Genomic DNA, 15,525 nt, shown 5'->3' with positions numbered 1-15,525 from the left:
TTTAAAAAAATGGAATGAATTTATTAGGCAACCTTATCAGTCTCAAACATAGTGGAAGAGTGTGTGTATGGAATGAGACAAGGAAAGCAGGAATGCTGCTATGATAGAGTAGTGGAGGAAGGGGAGACCCAACACATAACCAAGTTTTGCAGGATTGGATATGGGGCACTGGGATCATCTACACTGTTCCAAGATTTGTGTGTCTGTGTTTGGACTAGTGATGGTCAAGCTGGCTTACCTTGCAACTGATTCCATTTTTCTGAGCTTTATTGAAAACAGGTCTGAGATAATCTTGAGAAACTTCTCATGTGCCTTGGCAAGAAAAATACAATGCTGAGAATGCTCAGGGAACACTTAGGGCTTAAGAATGAGACCTTCGAGACATCTCCTAACTCCTGTCTCCAGAAAGCCTTCTTCATCACAGGTTCCCTCACTACTTGAAAGGGTAAATTTGCTGTGGAAGGTTGGGGGAAATGGCAACAGCAGAAAACCCCTTAGGGAAGGCCTGAATTCAAAGAGGTTTAGAGTTCAGCTTATAACGTGGCCATAGATTTCCAAACTGTGGAAAGTTTGTACTTCAAACACACCTTTCCTGAAAATTGCTTCTACTTTGGCTTAGACTGTTTAGATTTAGAATCCAGTCTCAGTTTTGTTGCAGCAAATAGATTTCTCCATCAAAGTGAATAAGGATAGTATTAGACTTCTGTGGGCAGGCATTATGCAATTACCAAACATTTGTGTGCTGCTGCTTCTAATAAGCTGGCTGCCTACTGATGAGAGGGAAAACCCTTAATAGCCTACTGGGTTTAAAACCAAGGTATTCTCCACAAAGCACTTCTGTTCAACAAGTACTTTCAAAAGAATGTGTTTTCTCTACAGTCATACCAGATCTGTGTTTCTTTTTACTACTTAGTCACCATTTCGAGTCATAAAACTCACCTGCTTTAAAGAATAGATATTGCATTATTCTGGTGACCTCTGGGTCAATCTTCTGCAGCTGAGGGGTGAACTTTTTGCCCAAATATACATGCATTTCAATGTTCATGTGCCAACAGAAGCAGCTGTGGTGGCACAGAGTGCCCTATTACCAGCTTTGATTGGTTCTTCAGTTGAAGTCTCTGCAGGACAGGGCCAAAGTCTGGAAGATTCAGGTGGCACAGAATAAAACTGCCAGAATTATAATTGGCACAGCATAATTGGGTCAAATCTCACCAGTATTAAAAGAGCTCCACTGACAGTCTTTCTGCTTCCAAGCCCAATCTGAAGTGCTAGTATTGACATTTAAAGCCCTAAATGGTTTGGTACCCAAGTACCTGAAGGAGTGTCTTCTCCCATATCATTCAAGGCTGCTCTGTGTTCACTTCCTTGTTAGCAGTGAAGCAGGTGACTGATACCCTTCCAGGAACAACTGTCTGCCACAAATTTTCCTTTTCTTTTAGATGTCAGCTGAGCCCTTGTTTATTCTCTCAAACTTTTAAAACATTCCTTGCTGTCTGCTGTTTTTCTCCGCTCATATATTTTTTTTAATGATGTGGTTCTATTGTTTTTTGATACTTTGATTTTATAAACCACCCTGGAACCAAATATCCGCTGTAGAATTAGTGAGTTGTCTAATACCCATGTACCGCTTGTATAGAGATAATGATGGTAAAGAAGAATGAAATCTGTGCATCTTATATGTATATAATCTGCTTTGCCAAGCAGGTGAGCAGAAGCCACACTTTTTTTGCTTTAGAGAAATGTTTGTCCTCTCAGCCTCCAGCAATGATCTTCTGAACAGTGTTTCATTCTGTAAAACTGAATATGCTTTACCACCTGATGTTTGCTTAGGTGAATATATTATCTATAATAAATAAATATGGTGAGTGTATATGGGGGAGATCAGTATATTAGTATTACATAGAAATTTCCATCATAAAACAAATTTACCCCATTTTATTTCAAGTAGCAGTTACAATAGCCATATATTAGTTGTCTTAAAATAAGTACTCCCATAAAACTTTTTTTTATGAAGCTACAAGTGCCACACAAAGTATGAACTGAGTTGTGCTTTTTATGAGAGATAATTTGAGTTTGCAGGAAATTAGTTTCACGAGAAGACTGCAGTCGTAGGCATGCTTATTTGGAAGTTAAGTTCCAAAAATTCCAAGGCGAAACAGAGAAGCAAAGGCCAAAATGGAGTTAACACTCATGAAAGAAATAGCAAGAAGCTTGAATTCTCCAGTGGCAAAAGCCATCTTTGCAGAATGAAAGGAAGTAGTGTGGTCAGAACAACTGAGAAAGAAGGGTTTACATAACTGAGTTACACAGCTAGAGCGGATTTTAAATGGGGGGTGGGCAGGATGTGAAGAACATCGAAGCAAGTTTTGATAGCAGGTGAAGGTGAGAGCTTATGACTTGTTTTCCCCCAGCAGCAGCTAACTTCCTGCTGCATGGCAAACTGCTTTTGAAGTCACGTTTCAAAAACCAGGTTGTGATATGGCACAGGGCTATTCAAAGTGGAGGTGGGAGTTTGGGGAGTAGAATCTTCCGCTGCAGTACTGTAGGAGCCTAAGTAGCTCTTTGGATTGTGGCCAGTGAGCATATATTTATCTAACACCTTTCCAGAACATGTGTATTTATATCAACATATGCCCACTTCCCACAAAATGTGAGACATCTAATTTTGAAAATTAGAGGCGCGATTTTTCTTGCGTTGAAACGCCTTTGAAGTCTACATGGCTTTGGTCCCCGGTGAGCATTACCAGAAATGATTTGAGACCATTAATACGTATGTTCCAACAGCAGCGACTCCTCGTAAGGGAGGTTCTAGCCAGCAGAACATCCAGATGCTGGCAGGGAAGGCAAACCATAATGTTGATGGGCAAGTCTCTCTTTTTTCAACCGGCCTTTTACAAGTCTGAGTCAGAGAGTGCTGGGTTTGACTTGGCAAGTAGGTGTTGACTTTTTGTTCTTGTTCATTTCCCGTTTTATTATTGCAAAAAAATAAAATAAAGAGCAGAGACCAAAAAATGTGTCTCTCGGCCAAAGTGAACTTCCCCTTCAGCATGTCACAAGCAAGCTTCCCATCAGCAGTAAGTACCAGCTGGTAGATTTAGATTTGTTTGAACACCTGATGCTGCAACTGACTTCCTGTCTCTGGTGGAAAAGACTCTTCCCCCCCCCAACCCAAAAAAGATGGAATTATTTCCTCCAAGGCAGGGAGGACAATGGGTTCCAACAGACAGTAGGGTGTGCAAACTGGAAATTAACATAAGGACATGGCCAATGTGAATATACTTGTTGTTGTTGTTTAGTCGTTTAGTCGTGTCCGACTCTTCGTGACCCCATGGACCAGAGCACGCCAGGCACCTCTGTCCTCCACTGCCTCCCGCAGTTTGGTCAAACTCATGCTGGTAACCTCGAAAACACTATCCAACCATCTCGTCCTCTGTCGCCCCCTTCTCCTTGTGCCCTCCATCTTTCCCAACATCAGGGTCTTCTCCAGGGAGTCTTCTCTTCTCATGAGGTGGCCAAAGTACTGGAGCCTCAGCTTCACAATCTGTCCTTCCAGTAAGCACTCAGGGCTGATTTCCTTCAGAATGGAGAGGTTTGATCTTCTTGCAGTCCATGGGACTCTCAAGAGTCTCCTCCAGCACCATCATTCAAAAGCATCAATTCTTTGGCGATCAGCCTTCTTTATGGTCCAGCTCTCACTTCCATACATCACTACTGGGAAAACCATAGCTTTAACTATACGAACCTTTGTTGGCAAGGAGATGTCTCTACTTCTCAAGATGCTGTCTAGGCCTGTCATTGCCCTTCTCCCAAGAAGCAGGCGTCTTTTAATTTCGTGACTGCTGTCACCATCTGCAGTGATCATGGAGCCCAAGAAAGTAAAATCTCTCAGTGCCTCCATTTCTTCCCTTTCTATTTGCCAGGAGGTGATGGGACCAGTGGCCATGATCTAGCTATATGTAATATATGAATATACTAGCTATATGTAATTAAGAGTACTTTCATAAAATATTGTGAACGTCACACTGTATTTGGTGAAAAGGTTGCATGTACTTGAGGAATGCTGGTTCCCTCATTTTTCAGGTGGGCCATATAAAGAATGAACTTTCTCTCTACTGGTTGAACACACAAATCAGTGAATGGGCACCATGAGTAATGAGTAGTGGTTTGTGGCTAAAACATCCTTTGTTTCCAGGCCTGTGTAAACAACAGGGAGAATTATATATCCTTAAATGTCGTTGTGTACACAAATCCTAAAGAGAGATGAATCATTTAATGGATTAATCTTCTCAAATGTTAATAGCCATTAATATTCTTAAAGCTTTGTTTGCATGTTGCTGCATATTTGACAGGATTCCAAGTCGCGTTGCAAAATACTCGAGGCAGAAAGAAGAATCTCTTAAAAGACATAATCGTGTTAATAGTAGTATGGCCTTTGAATTTCCTCTCGTTCCTCAATCTTAAATTCATTTCTGGGAAACTATCTCCTGATAAGCTTCCCCATGTAGAGATGACTTAGAACTATGGAAACTTGAACATACAACATTGGTCCAGGGTTGGCCAACATGGTTGGCGTCTCCAGATGTTGTTGACCACTAGCCATTCTCTTGGGGCTGATGGAAATTGTAATCCAACCAGTTGCCCCTGCAGGAGTCTCGCTGTCTCCAAGAACTTCCTTCTTAATTGCAATTCAATCCACACAAGCGAAGTGATACATGTGAATCAGATCGTTCTATTAAAATAAAAAGGAAAGCCCACGCATACAGGAGCTATGTGATGCATCAATGCTAATCGTCTCCCCTGTAAACCAAAATTTCAACCCAGAGTTTGAAGTGGATTTGCAGAGGGGACCAGACTGGCATTAACCAAGTTTACCATCACAGGGTTTCCCAAATTTTGGTCGCCAGCTGTTTTGGTACTACAACTCCCATCATCCCTAGCTAGCAGGATCAGTAGTCAGGGATGATGGAAATTGCAGTCCCAAAACAGCTGGAGACCCAAGTTTGGGAAATGTTAGTGTGCATGTTTGACTCTAAATGCTGACAAGGAAAGAGAAGCGAGAATCAATCCCATAATGGAAGGGAATATGTGCTCTGAACTTGGCTTGTGGTTTGCAGACCATGGTTTGCTAGGAGTCACTGTATTATGCCTGTGTTGGACCAGATCTAGTTATCCTTCTGCCATGTGTCTACTGAGAAAATATAGGTCGCAGGAGAGCTATTGACTATTGGTTCTGCTGTGAAATGACTGAAAGGCTTGAAGCTTGAGCAAAACGCATGACTCAGCCAAGGGCAGAAACATCCTGCAATGTCAACATTAGCCCTTGCCAAGCCTGCAACAAGCCTTTTGAGAGAGGGTTTTTCTTTCCTGCCCCCCCCCCGTGTTTTATGACTGCTCCTTGTTTCATGTACTTACTGTGGCTACTGAAACTCTGCCTTCTCAGTTACTCTCCTTCTCCCTTTAATGTGTGCCACACAGAGTCTTATTAATATTTATTGCAACTTTAAAAAATAAAATTAAAAAGCTTGCCACGTGGTCCTCCAAAGGCTGCTGTAGTTTATCTGGAACATAATGCTGTATTAGGGCAGCACACAATGCAATTTATCCTCACACCTGGGGGAGTGAGTTTCACAGCTGTAATTGCTACAGTATAATTCTTATTAATGTCGTGCTATAATTTCTATTAATTCCAGAGGGCTAGTAAATGTATTAAGACTTGTCAACATATTATTTTACACTGTTTATGATCTAGAGAATTATGCCATTCAAGTGTTTTACTGTGTAAAGGAAAAGCCTTAAAAACCTGCTTTGGTTTTTGAGGCCAGGGATGGGGGGGGCACAGCATGCAATTCCATCTTGCTCCCCTCCTGTTCCCTGGTTGTCTGACAATAAAATAGCTCTGCCGATTAATATTTAGAATGAAGCTAGCTAAAGCTGTTTATGTAATATGTTAGTAGCAATTATTAAACAAATGAAGCATCCTGTGTCTTACCAAGTTCTAGCTATGATGGGAAACATTTTTTGTAATTAAAAGTACCAGTCTCCTAGTAATATAACTTAGGATGTCAATAGATGAGGCAGAGAACGGTTGGAGGATACTAATAAATATGAAACTTGCGGCTATAGTTTATTTGAACCCATTTTTTATTTTGTTTCGCTGCTCTGTCTTCTTAGGAAGCGAGTATGATGAGGAGGAAGTAGACTATGAAGATTCAGACAGCGATGAGTCCTGGACTACAGAAAGTGCCATCAGCTCTGAAGCTATCCTAAGTTCCATGTGTATGAATGGAGGAGACGAAAAACCCTTTGCTTGTCCTGTCCCTGGCTGTAAAAAGCGATATAAGGTAAGTGTGCTATTTTTGCATGGTCGAGACCCTTCCCTTTGAAAGCAGGTGTCTTATTTTTCACTGGATTTCATTATATACCGCTAAAGCCGTAGATCAGGGTTTCCCAAACTTGGGTCTCCTGCTGCTTTTGGACCACAACTCCCATCATACCTAGCTAGCAGGGCCAGTGGTCAGGAATGGTGGGAATTGTAGTCCAAAAACAACTGGAGATTGGAAACTGCCCGAGATGCTGAAGAACAAAGCATTCACTCTAAAAATGTGACACCTGAAAATACAGAAAACACTGAGGACATCAAAGGTGCCCTTTCCCCCACTTTGTGCAGTGCTTCCCAAATAGTTAAGTACTGCGGTTCCCGTTTTTCAAAAGCCAAGCCATGGACCCTCTGGTTTTTAAATTTTTTGATATCTCTATGGTAGCTTTCGTTATGTGAATGGTGCCACAGATACCCTGGGTGGGTTGTACAGACCACCAGTTGGGAACCACTGCCTTAAGAGGGGGGAAATGTCTAAGAAGTCTTTAAATCAAGGTAACTTTATCATCTGCACTCTGTTGTTCATAAAAAATCCATGAGTACTGTCTGAGCCACAGGTAGTCAAATGTGGTGGTCTCCAGCTCCCATCAGCTTCAGCCAATGGGACTGCAAGATTAAGGATGGTCTTCAAGTGCACCATGTTGGCTACCTATAGCCTAAGCTAGGTTGTGCACCATGAATGTAAGGACAAGCAGTCAGCAAGTTGCTGACTCACAAAGTGCTCTACCATAAGAGAAAACACATACTAATTCGTGGCTAATACTGCTTCCTGTTTTGCCAACATACATAAAAAACCTCATGTATGTTTTCATACTCTTTTCATGCAGCTTTTCTTTGCCCCCTGCCCCCCCCCCAAAATCTTCTGCATTTATTCTACTTGTTTCTTCCATAAAGAAATTCACACTTTGAGCTTGGAAATTTAAACCAGAATGCAGAAAGATAAACCACATATTTAATCTAACATGAAAACGTGGTATAAAACAGGGGTAATAGAGGAATGCAGAAATCACTGAGCTTATGTATAAGTTCATTTTTCCATACCCCCAGTTGGAAAAAGCTGCTTCCATTTAATAAGGCTGCAATCCTATATCCACTTACCTTGAACTCACTGAGGCTTATTTCTAAGTAGACATGTATAGGATTGAACTGTACTTTTATTTTGGTAGTAGAGTTTTATGGCAGCGGCCGGATGGTTAAGTGCTCTTGAAAAGTGATATAAAAATGATCTAGCAGTGCTTCAACTATTGCTTGAATGGGCTATTTGCTTTGGGTCTGTCCTGTGAAGGTTGGTGTGATTTCTGCCTCTTGATGTTACCAGTAGTGTAGCTGAGCATTTGCTAGGTATATACCCCAACTGCCACTCTGGCCTCATGAGAGAACAAATGGGCATAAAGCTTGACACACTGAAGGAACTTGTAGCAAATGTGAACATTTCATGATCCGATCTGAGACGGTGGATGAAGCTGCCCTGGTCATGCTTCCATATATTTAGATTGGTAGCTGAATTCTATTCCTTAAATGGTATATAATTATAGTCTAAACTATACACTTACACTCTGAAAACCAGAGTTATTGCTTAGACCACTTAATATAGAACAGCTTAAAAGTCTATACTCTTCCTTCCTCCTCCCCCTACAGAATGTGAACGGTATAAAATATCATGCCAAGAATGGCCACAGAACACAGATACGTGTGCGGAAACCATTCAAATGTCGTTGTGGGAAGAGTTACAAGACAGCTCAGGGTCTCCGGCACCATACAATCAATTTCCACCCACCAGTGTCTGCTGAGATTATCAGAAAGATGCAGCAATAACATGCTGGTCACATATGTGCCAAGGAATCCTCACCAGCAGTTGCTGATTTTGAAGACAGCCACCTTCTCTGGGGAAGGCACTGAGCAACCCCGTAAAGAATTTAAATTGCATGCTTTACAATTTTTTCTGTAATTTTGGAATGATGTATCTTTGTAGAGTTAATGATTTTGTACATTTGCACATGTAATCATCATGCCCATATACGTTAGTTTGATATAAAGGTGCTAAAAGCTACAGGTTTTCTGAAGTATTTCCCTCCCCCCAAAAGGAGAATTAGGGTATGCTGTATATTTAGTTGCTCTGCAGTGTTAAAATAAGAATGGGGAAGGGGAGGAGGAAAGCTTGGCACTGAGAACTTCAAGATTGTAATGTGATTGAAGAAATTCGACACATCAGTTCCCATGTGCTTGCAAAACCAAAACAATTCCCCATTATCCACCTGGTTAATATGCCTTATGTAATAGAGATATCTGTGGGATAGGAAGGTTTTAGGTATTGGAATTATAAATAAGAGAATGTTTAACATATGCTAAAAATATTTTCATACTCAGATAACATACATAAAAAGTGTGCTTGCTGTATTTTATATTACCTTGCAAATTCTTTAGCTCTCTGAAATGCTGAAAATCTTTGCATTTGAACTAGTAAACCATTCATTCTAGCATTAGAATTCCTACTCCTGTCTGTAAAGGATGCTATATAATGTTAAAAGACCCACCATAATTCCAGAAGACCAAGTTCTCCTGGTCTCGTTCTTCTTTAATATCTACTACTAGAAGACATTTGGAAATAAAGTGCAAATTTGTGAGGGAGAAATTACCTTCATCTTAGATGAAGTTCTTAAAGCACTTTGTAGTTCTCAATTGCCAACAAATTTAAATGTTTTATGTATTGCCAACTCTTGCAACCCCTGTACTAGTACGGACCAGTGGTTGCAAATAAAAAATTCTAGGATGTTTTAATGAGGTACATTATTTGTGTTAAGGGAGTTTCAAGTTCCATTTACATTGTACCTTCAGATTTTTGTATATATAATATATATTTTCTAACTAACTTACTGTGGGTTGTTGCATTCCACAAGTTTAGCATTAAAAGTTTATTTCCGAACTATGAGACATCATGAGCCTTACTGAAATGAAGTGCTTCTTGAATCAGGTACTCGATGATAGATCTGATAGATGATAGATCTATCAGAGAGATACTTGTGTCTGGACCATACCTGAATGCTTTGTTTATTTGATGCTCTCCTGCCTTCATTATTGTCCTCTTGTGTAAGTGAAAGTTAACAGTTTAGGTAGTATGCAAAGCTACAGGTTGTATCCACTTATGTCAAACTTGGAGTAGACCCAATGACCCCAATTCATTTTAGTCATAAGCAACTTGAGCCAGGGTGGTGTAGTGGTTAAGAGCGGTAGTCTCGTAATCTGGGGAACCGGGTTCGTGTCTCCGCTCCTCCACATGCAGCTGCTGGGTGACCTTGGGCCAGTCACACTTCTTTGAAGTCTCTCAGCCCCACTCACCTCACAGAGTGTTTGTTGTGGGGGAGGAAGGGAAAGGAGAATGCTAGCCGCTTTGAGACTCCTTTGGGTAGTGATAAAGCGGGATATCAAATCCAAACTCTTCTTCTTCTTCTTCTTCTACTTGCATCCCTCATTCCATTGCATCTACTCCAACTATGCCAGTTGGATACAACCCTACGTTGTTAAAATTGAGAGGTTGTCACCCTCATGAGAAAACGTTAAGTTTTAAAGGTAATCCTCTTCTGTGTACTTAAGTATTTATATATGTATATTACATGGGAAATGCAAGTCTTCATTCTTTTAGAACAAATAAGCCCTTGCCCCTCAATCTTTAATTTAAGAAGATTTTTCAGAACTTCTGAATCTCTCATAATGAGGGTCAAAAAGAATTTCAAACAAAGCCTCTTTAAAAACAAACCACCCTCAACCATATTCAGAAAAGTACATTCTATAGCCCATGTAAAGCAGCCTTCTACAACCAGGTGCTCTGTAGATGTTTTGAACTGCACCTGCCCTCAGCCAGAGACCGATGGGTGTTTTAATCAAAAACACCCAGAGAGCACCAGGTTGGGAAAGGCTGGGGTAATAGTTGACCCAGACATAAGAATCTATTGCTTGCACTCAAAGCTCAACTACACAGCATCTAATGTTTTACTTCAGTGTCATTTCGCTCTGCTCTCAGTAAATGAAGGCAGGCTAACCCTACTGAACAGATAAGCAAAATGTTGCATGTCATTCCCTTTTCCACTATTACAATCAACTTGCTATTTATTAAAACAGGTAAAAATGGGACTATTTTGTTATACTGTGTATAGTGAATGTATTGTACTGTGTCTGTGATAATGTGCTTTAAATTATATTTTCCTATATTTTGTTGGGGACAAAGTTCATTAAGTTTGGAAGTCACAAGAGGTTTGTTTTAGAACTAAGCACCACAAAGTGCATACCATTTTCTTTCCATTAAAGCTGCTTATAATGTACATTGAACCACATTTAATAAATTGCCTCCGACCCAGGAAAAAAATTAGATGCTGCTTCATTATCTTTCATTGCTTTGATCTGTAAAGAGCATGTTGTACATTACCCAAATCATACAAGAGATTTGCAGTTTAACAAGACTGAGATAGTGGTAAAACAGTAACGGTTAGGTGGGCAGGCTTGCAAAAATCTCAATCAGGGCTGGTTTTTATTACAGTCATAAGGCTGTAAGTTTGTAGATTTCCTCCTCTTCTCTTTCTAGACTTGGCCAGTGTTTTCTAATCCAAATTCCCATCATAACTAGGAAACAATTGGCAAACCATTATTATGTGTACCTTGGTGTGAAACAACATTATTGAGCTAGGAAAGGAAGGGGTAATGGGATCGTGCTAGTTCATGGCCTGCTCTTACTTAGCTACGCTTGAGACAGATTGGATCACTAACCAAGATAACTTACTCAGAAAGTGAAATTCTAGAAGAGACAAACACATCACAAAAATACTACACATTTTTCTCAGTAGCAATGAAGTCTTAAGTAAACAATGGCTTAATCCCAAGACATTTTCATTCCCACAGGGGACAATGGCAATTTCTCCATCTGCAACCCCCTCTGCCCCTAAAAAAAAAGCTACAATGGAGGCCATGTCAGTCACAACTAAAGGAGCTTCAGAAACACACAAGGGTGCCAAATAAAGACTCATGATCCATATTTAGTTTTTGTCTTTAATTTGACTATTGTACAACAGATGGAAAAGTGAATTTTATCCAAAAGGATCAAATTACTTACTAAAGTTTAAGCTTCAAAAATATAGTGTTTTAAATATACACACCACAAATTTAATGGGGAAAATGTGCAAAGCAGAATGCAGAAGATTCTAGAAATCTTAGTCCCTATGAACACAACTTGCTAAAAACAATCCAGGAAAAAGGAATGGGGGTGCTACATAACACATGTTAAAAATCTGCTGAATACAAATGAAGCCTAATGGTAGAGATTTTTATACAATTATTTTCTAGCAGACCTAAATGCAGAACTTTTAACAGATTACTAGTGTACTTGACATTTGCAAGAGATAATAGTTATGCAAAAGTGAATGTTGCTGTAAGGGTGTTGTGCAAGCATGTCTCTCAAAGCAACTACATTTCTGACAGAGATGTAAAAAACTATATTTTTGTTGGATAAATTATGTTAAACTTTCAGAATCAACAATCATATGAAGGATACACACAAGATTACCGAGAAACCTCATTTTATTATCATGGAATGAGAATTTTAATATCTAATCATAAGCAAATGCAAGAGCAAAATCAAGTCATTCTGTACACTTGCCACTACTACAAACTCGACTGAGGAGGTTTCTGAACAAGTCTGTGCATTTCCTGTGTTCTTATGCATTTTGTCAGCCAGGGAATAAATACTGATAGATATTATAACAGTTCTGGGTGTATGCTAGATCAAAGAAGGCTAGCCCAATACTTGCTAATAGGCCAAAGCACTGTACTGAAAGTAGCCTTTAAACAACATGTTATGACGGCTGTGTACTCTTCTCTTACAGAATTCGCTCATTCAAGTTTTGTCTAAACTAATCTGCATTCAGATGCCTCAAACTAGTCAAAATTCAAAACATTCTGATCAAAGTGTGTCTGTACGTGTCTTTCAAAGCTCTGCTGGTCATAGTCAGGAGGGAACTGTTCGCTGCACATGGGACACACCTTCCAGTGACTCTCAACATGTTCTTCAAACTTGCTCTGATCATAGTTAGGAGGAAACATCACTTCACATAGGGGACACTTCTTGATGTGCACAAAACTTGGGATAAAAGAGGAAAGAACAACCATTTGAGTTCTTCCACTGCCAGCATTCCCTGTGGCACCCCTAAATTGTGGAATTCTTTCCCACAGCTGTGTGAGACACCTATTATGTAGTTTACATACTGTTTTTAAATTGCTGTAACCTGCCCTGAGATCTCATGGTAAAGGGCAGGTAAGAAAGCTATAGTCATAATTATCACTTTTAGCATAGAGAGCCTCCCCCCGCCCCAACCTTGCAACTGAATTTTGATACTTGCATGCCATCCAGCTTAACAAAGTTGTTTTCCACAGGATTAAAGCACATACCCCCAACAGTGTTTAGCTTTTGTGCACTAAGTCTCCTTTTAAATGCCTCAGGTATATGATCTCTTTACTGCATATAAAATGGAGGAAAGCAGGGGTTGATGTGTCTTTAAAATGATTATTAAAAAACAACAACCCAAGATGTTAACATTCTGCTGTAAACAGAGCCTCCAAATCTAACCAGACAATTTAGCTTTCGTCACAAATTAAAACCAGCCCAAATAATTAGTGGGAGTGAATCATTCAAGCCTGACTCGTATTTGAGAAAATAGCTCCAACAAACTCTTTCCCCTTTCCACTTTGTTTCTACAGCTAGAACAATGTGTACCAAATTGAAACTGCAGTCTTTTTGTTTTGTTTTGTTTTAAAAATGTATCACAAAATAGTGGTGGTACAGTGGTACCTTGGTTCTCGAACAGCTTAGCTGTCAAACAAATCAGCTCCCGAATGCCACAAACCCAGAATTGTTCAGGTTTGCGAACATTTTTTGGAACCAAAAGTCCAATGTTCCCATTTTCAAGTTAAAAAGTTGTGATCCAGAGAACTGCTTAGGCCATGGCATGAGATATTGCCCATCCCAACGGAACCTTTCATTTCTTTCAACATGCCATGATAGTGGAATGTTGCAGGAAAGCGTAAATGATGGCTCCAACATTACTATATGCCTGACACCACTTTCACCTATAAGAAACTACCTTACCTGGAATCAAAACAAAAGCCTGTTCCACGTTCTTGTAAGCCGAGGTTTGGTGGCTCCGGAGCAGAAGGTGCGCTTGCCTCATCATCCTGAAAGTAAAACGGTTGGCTTTTTATCTCATATATATCTCATATATTATCTCATTCATTTTTATATATAGCTAATGTATTTCTCTCCATCAACTGACAAATCAAAAATTCTTCATTCTTATTCTTCACCCCAATAAGAATAGCTGGAGCCTAGGTACAAAGCAAACCCTCTTTGAAATAAAGACAGAGGGCACCATATTAAGCCAAAATTTCATTTCACATACTGCTAAATTAAAAAAAAGTTCAAATGATAAAACATTTATCTGCAAGAAATACAAGAGGTGGGAAGAAGTCATTGATTTGGTGCCACAAGACGACTTCTTCCCAATGACTAAGTTTTTTTAGTGGGCTAGATGTGCCACTGCAGCCTATCCAACAAGTCATGTATGTCACCTTGCAGTCAGGCCCAACTACTACTGAATCATCCTATCTGGCTGGCTCCTCTCATCATCACTGTCAGTTGTGCTCGTTTCACGAGCACCAACAGCACATACACAGCTGCAGTTGGCACTTGTAAGATCACTACACCAAGGCATGCCCTAGAGCTTCTAGCAGAGAAAGCTTTTAAGAACTCTACAAAATGTATTCCTGTGCTCAAGTAATTTCAAATTTCAGCAAATCAACATGAATATATAAGTGCTCAAGCAATACCACATTTGAAAGAGGATTTGAGGTGTTTTCTTTATTTTTGCCTGTTTTGCAAAACCAACTACGTGAGTGTCTTGACATTTGGAAACATTTGTGATGTAACTAACAAGAATTATTTTTTCAGATCAACTAATAAGATACAAAGGCTCGTTAATATTTTTCCTTTTTGCTCCAACCCAGGCTTCCTCAACCTCAGCCCTCCAGATGTTTTTGGCCTACAACTTCCATGATCCCTAGCTAGCAAGACCAGTGGTCAGGGATGATGGGAATTGTAGTCTCAAAACATCTGGAGGGCCAAGGTTGAGGAAGCCTGCTCCAACCTGTTACAGGTGTTTATTACCCATATAAAAATGTTATGGCAGCAGCTAACAAATTAGCAAAGTATACTATCCCAGATATATTTTTAGAGATAGTCCACAGAATGTTATTCCAGATGTACTTTTATCATTCACATAAACTCAATATTGGCAATTTGGTGCATGCTCTTAGCCACTATTCAGAAGACACTGACAGGGAGATTTGAGCATACATTCACAGGCCGTACATCTGATTAACAGGTTTTTTACACTAATTTTTTTAAAAGTGAAGGGATTGCAGGCATTTTATGTATATGCATATCCCCAACAATGTTAGGTCTTACATGTGATAAGAGGACTCCATGCATACCTGCTACCCTATTGTAGCAGATACATTAGGACTGGGATTAATTGCGTAAGTTCAAGCACACAGTACATACATAAGCAGATTCTGATTTAGGAATAGATGTCAACAGCAGCATACAGAAGGGAATACAAGATTGCACATTTTTTGTGCAGGATACTTGCATGCATTCCACTGGTGCTTCCACTTAAAAAGGAAGCAACCAGGCAGTTTATCTGATCTCTTGATAGCTCATTATGCTAGATGCTCTACATCTAATAAGATAAATTTCCTGCCACAAACTGCTTAGTTTGCTTACTTCTGAAGGGGTATTTTGATATTAATCTGCTCCACTCTATAGGTGCCTGCCAAGCATTTGTAGGTAGTTAGCAAGTGCAAGGTAGTTAGCATCCTATTTCTTCTGTTTGAACATCCTTGCTGGGAACAATTAAGTGATCTTCACTTGACAAGCAGGAAAAGTAGGATGATAAGATGTTAAAACTTCTATTTGATGTAAGACAAGAAAAATCTTCTGTGAACAGGCACACACTTGCCCAAAGTTGGTTCCCATTTGAGCATATTAGGATCCTTCTACCTCATTACCAAATCTAAGCTGTGTCAGCAAATGAGCACAAGACTTTAGCTCT

General features: G+C 39.8%; 2 protein-coding genes across 8 annotated transcripts in view; one reads left to right on the top strand and one right to left on the bottom strand.

The window, feature by feature from the left end:
- The window catches only part of JAZF1 (JAZF zinc finger 1), a 125,138-nt gene extending 113,531 nt beyond the window's left edge, over positions 1-11,607 (top strand). Inside the window, exons 4-5 of one of the 2 annotated variants that reach the window (XM_053359791.1) lie at positions 6,172-6,341; positions 11,267-11,607. In XM_053359791.1, coding sequence (XP_053215766.1) covers positions 6,172-6,341; positions 11,267-11,383 — 287 coding nt within the window. In that variant the 3' untranslated portion in view covers positions 11,384-11,607. Of the gene's footprint in view, positions 1-6,171; positions 6,342-8,014; positions 9,235-11,266 lie in introns of those variants that run through there. The other variant, XM_053359790.1, reaches the window with a different exon arrangement.
- Positions 11,400-15,525, bottom strand: part of TAX1BP1 (Tax1 binding protein 1) — a 31,042-nt gene continuing 26,916 nt past the window's right edge. For all 6 annotated transcript variants that reach the window (XM_053359783.1, XM_053359786.1, XM_053359787.1 and 3 more), the window contains 2 exons: positions 13,506-13,591; positions 11,400-12,500 (listed from right to left, as the gene is read on the bottom strand). In XM_053359783.1, coding sequence (XP_053215758.1) covers positions 12,299-12,500; positions 13,506-13,591 — 288 coding nt within the window. In that variant the 3' untranslated portion in view covers positions 11,400-12,298. The remainder of the gene's footprint in view (positions 12,501-13,505; positions 13,592-15,525) is intronic.

The sequence above is a fragment of the Podarcis raffonei genome, chromosome 12 (genome assembly GCF_027172205.1).
Source record: "Podarcis raffonei isolate rPodRaf1 chromosome 12, rPodRaf1.pri, whole genome shotgun sequence".
NCBI classification, from domain to species: domain Eukaryota; kingdom Metazoa; phylum Chordata; class Lepidosauria; order Squamata; family Lacertidae; genus Podarcis; species Podarcis raffonei.
The sequence above is the reverse complement of the archived record's forward strand: the minus strand, read 5'-3'. Positions and strand labels throughout refer to the sequence as shown.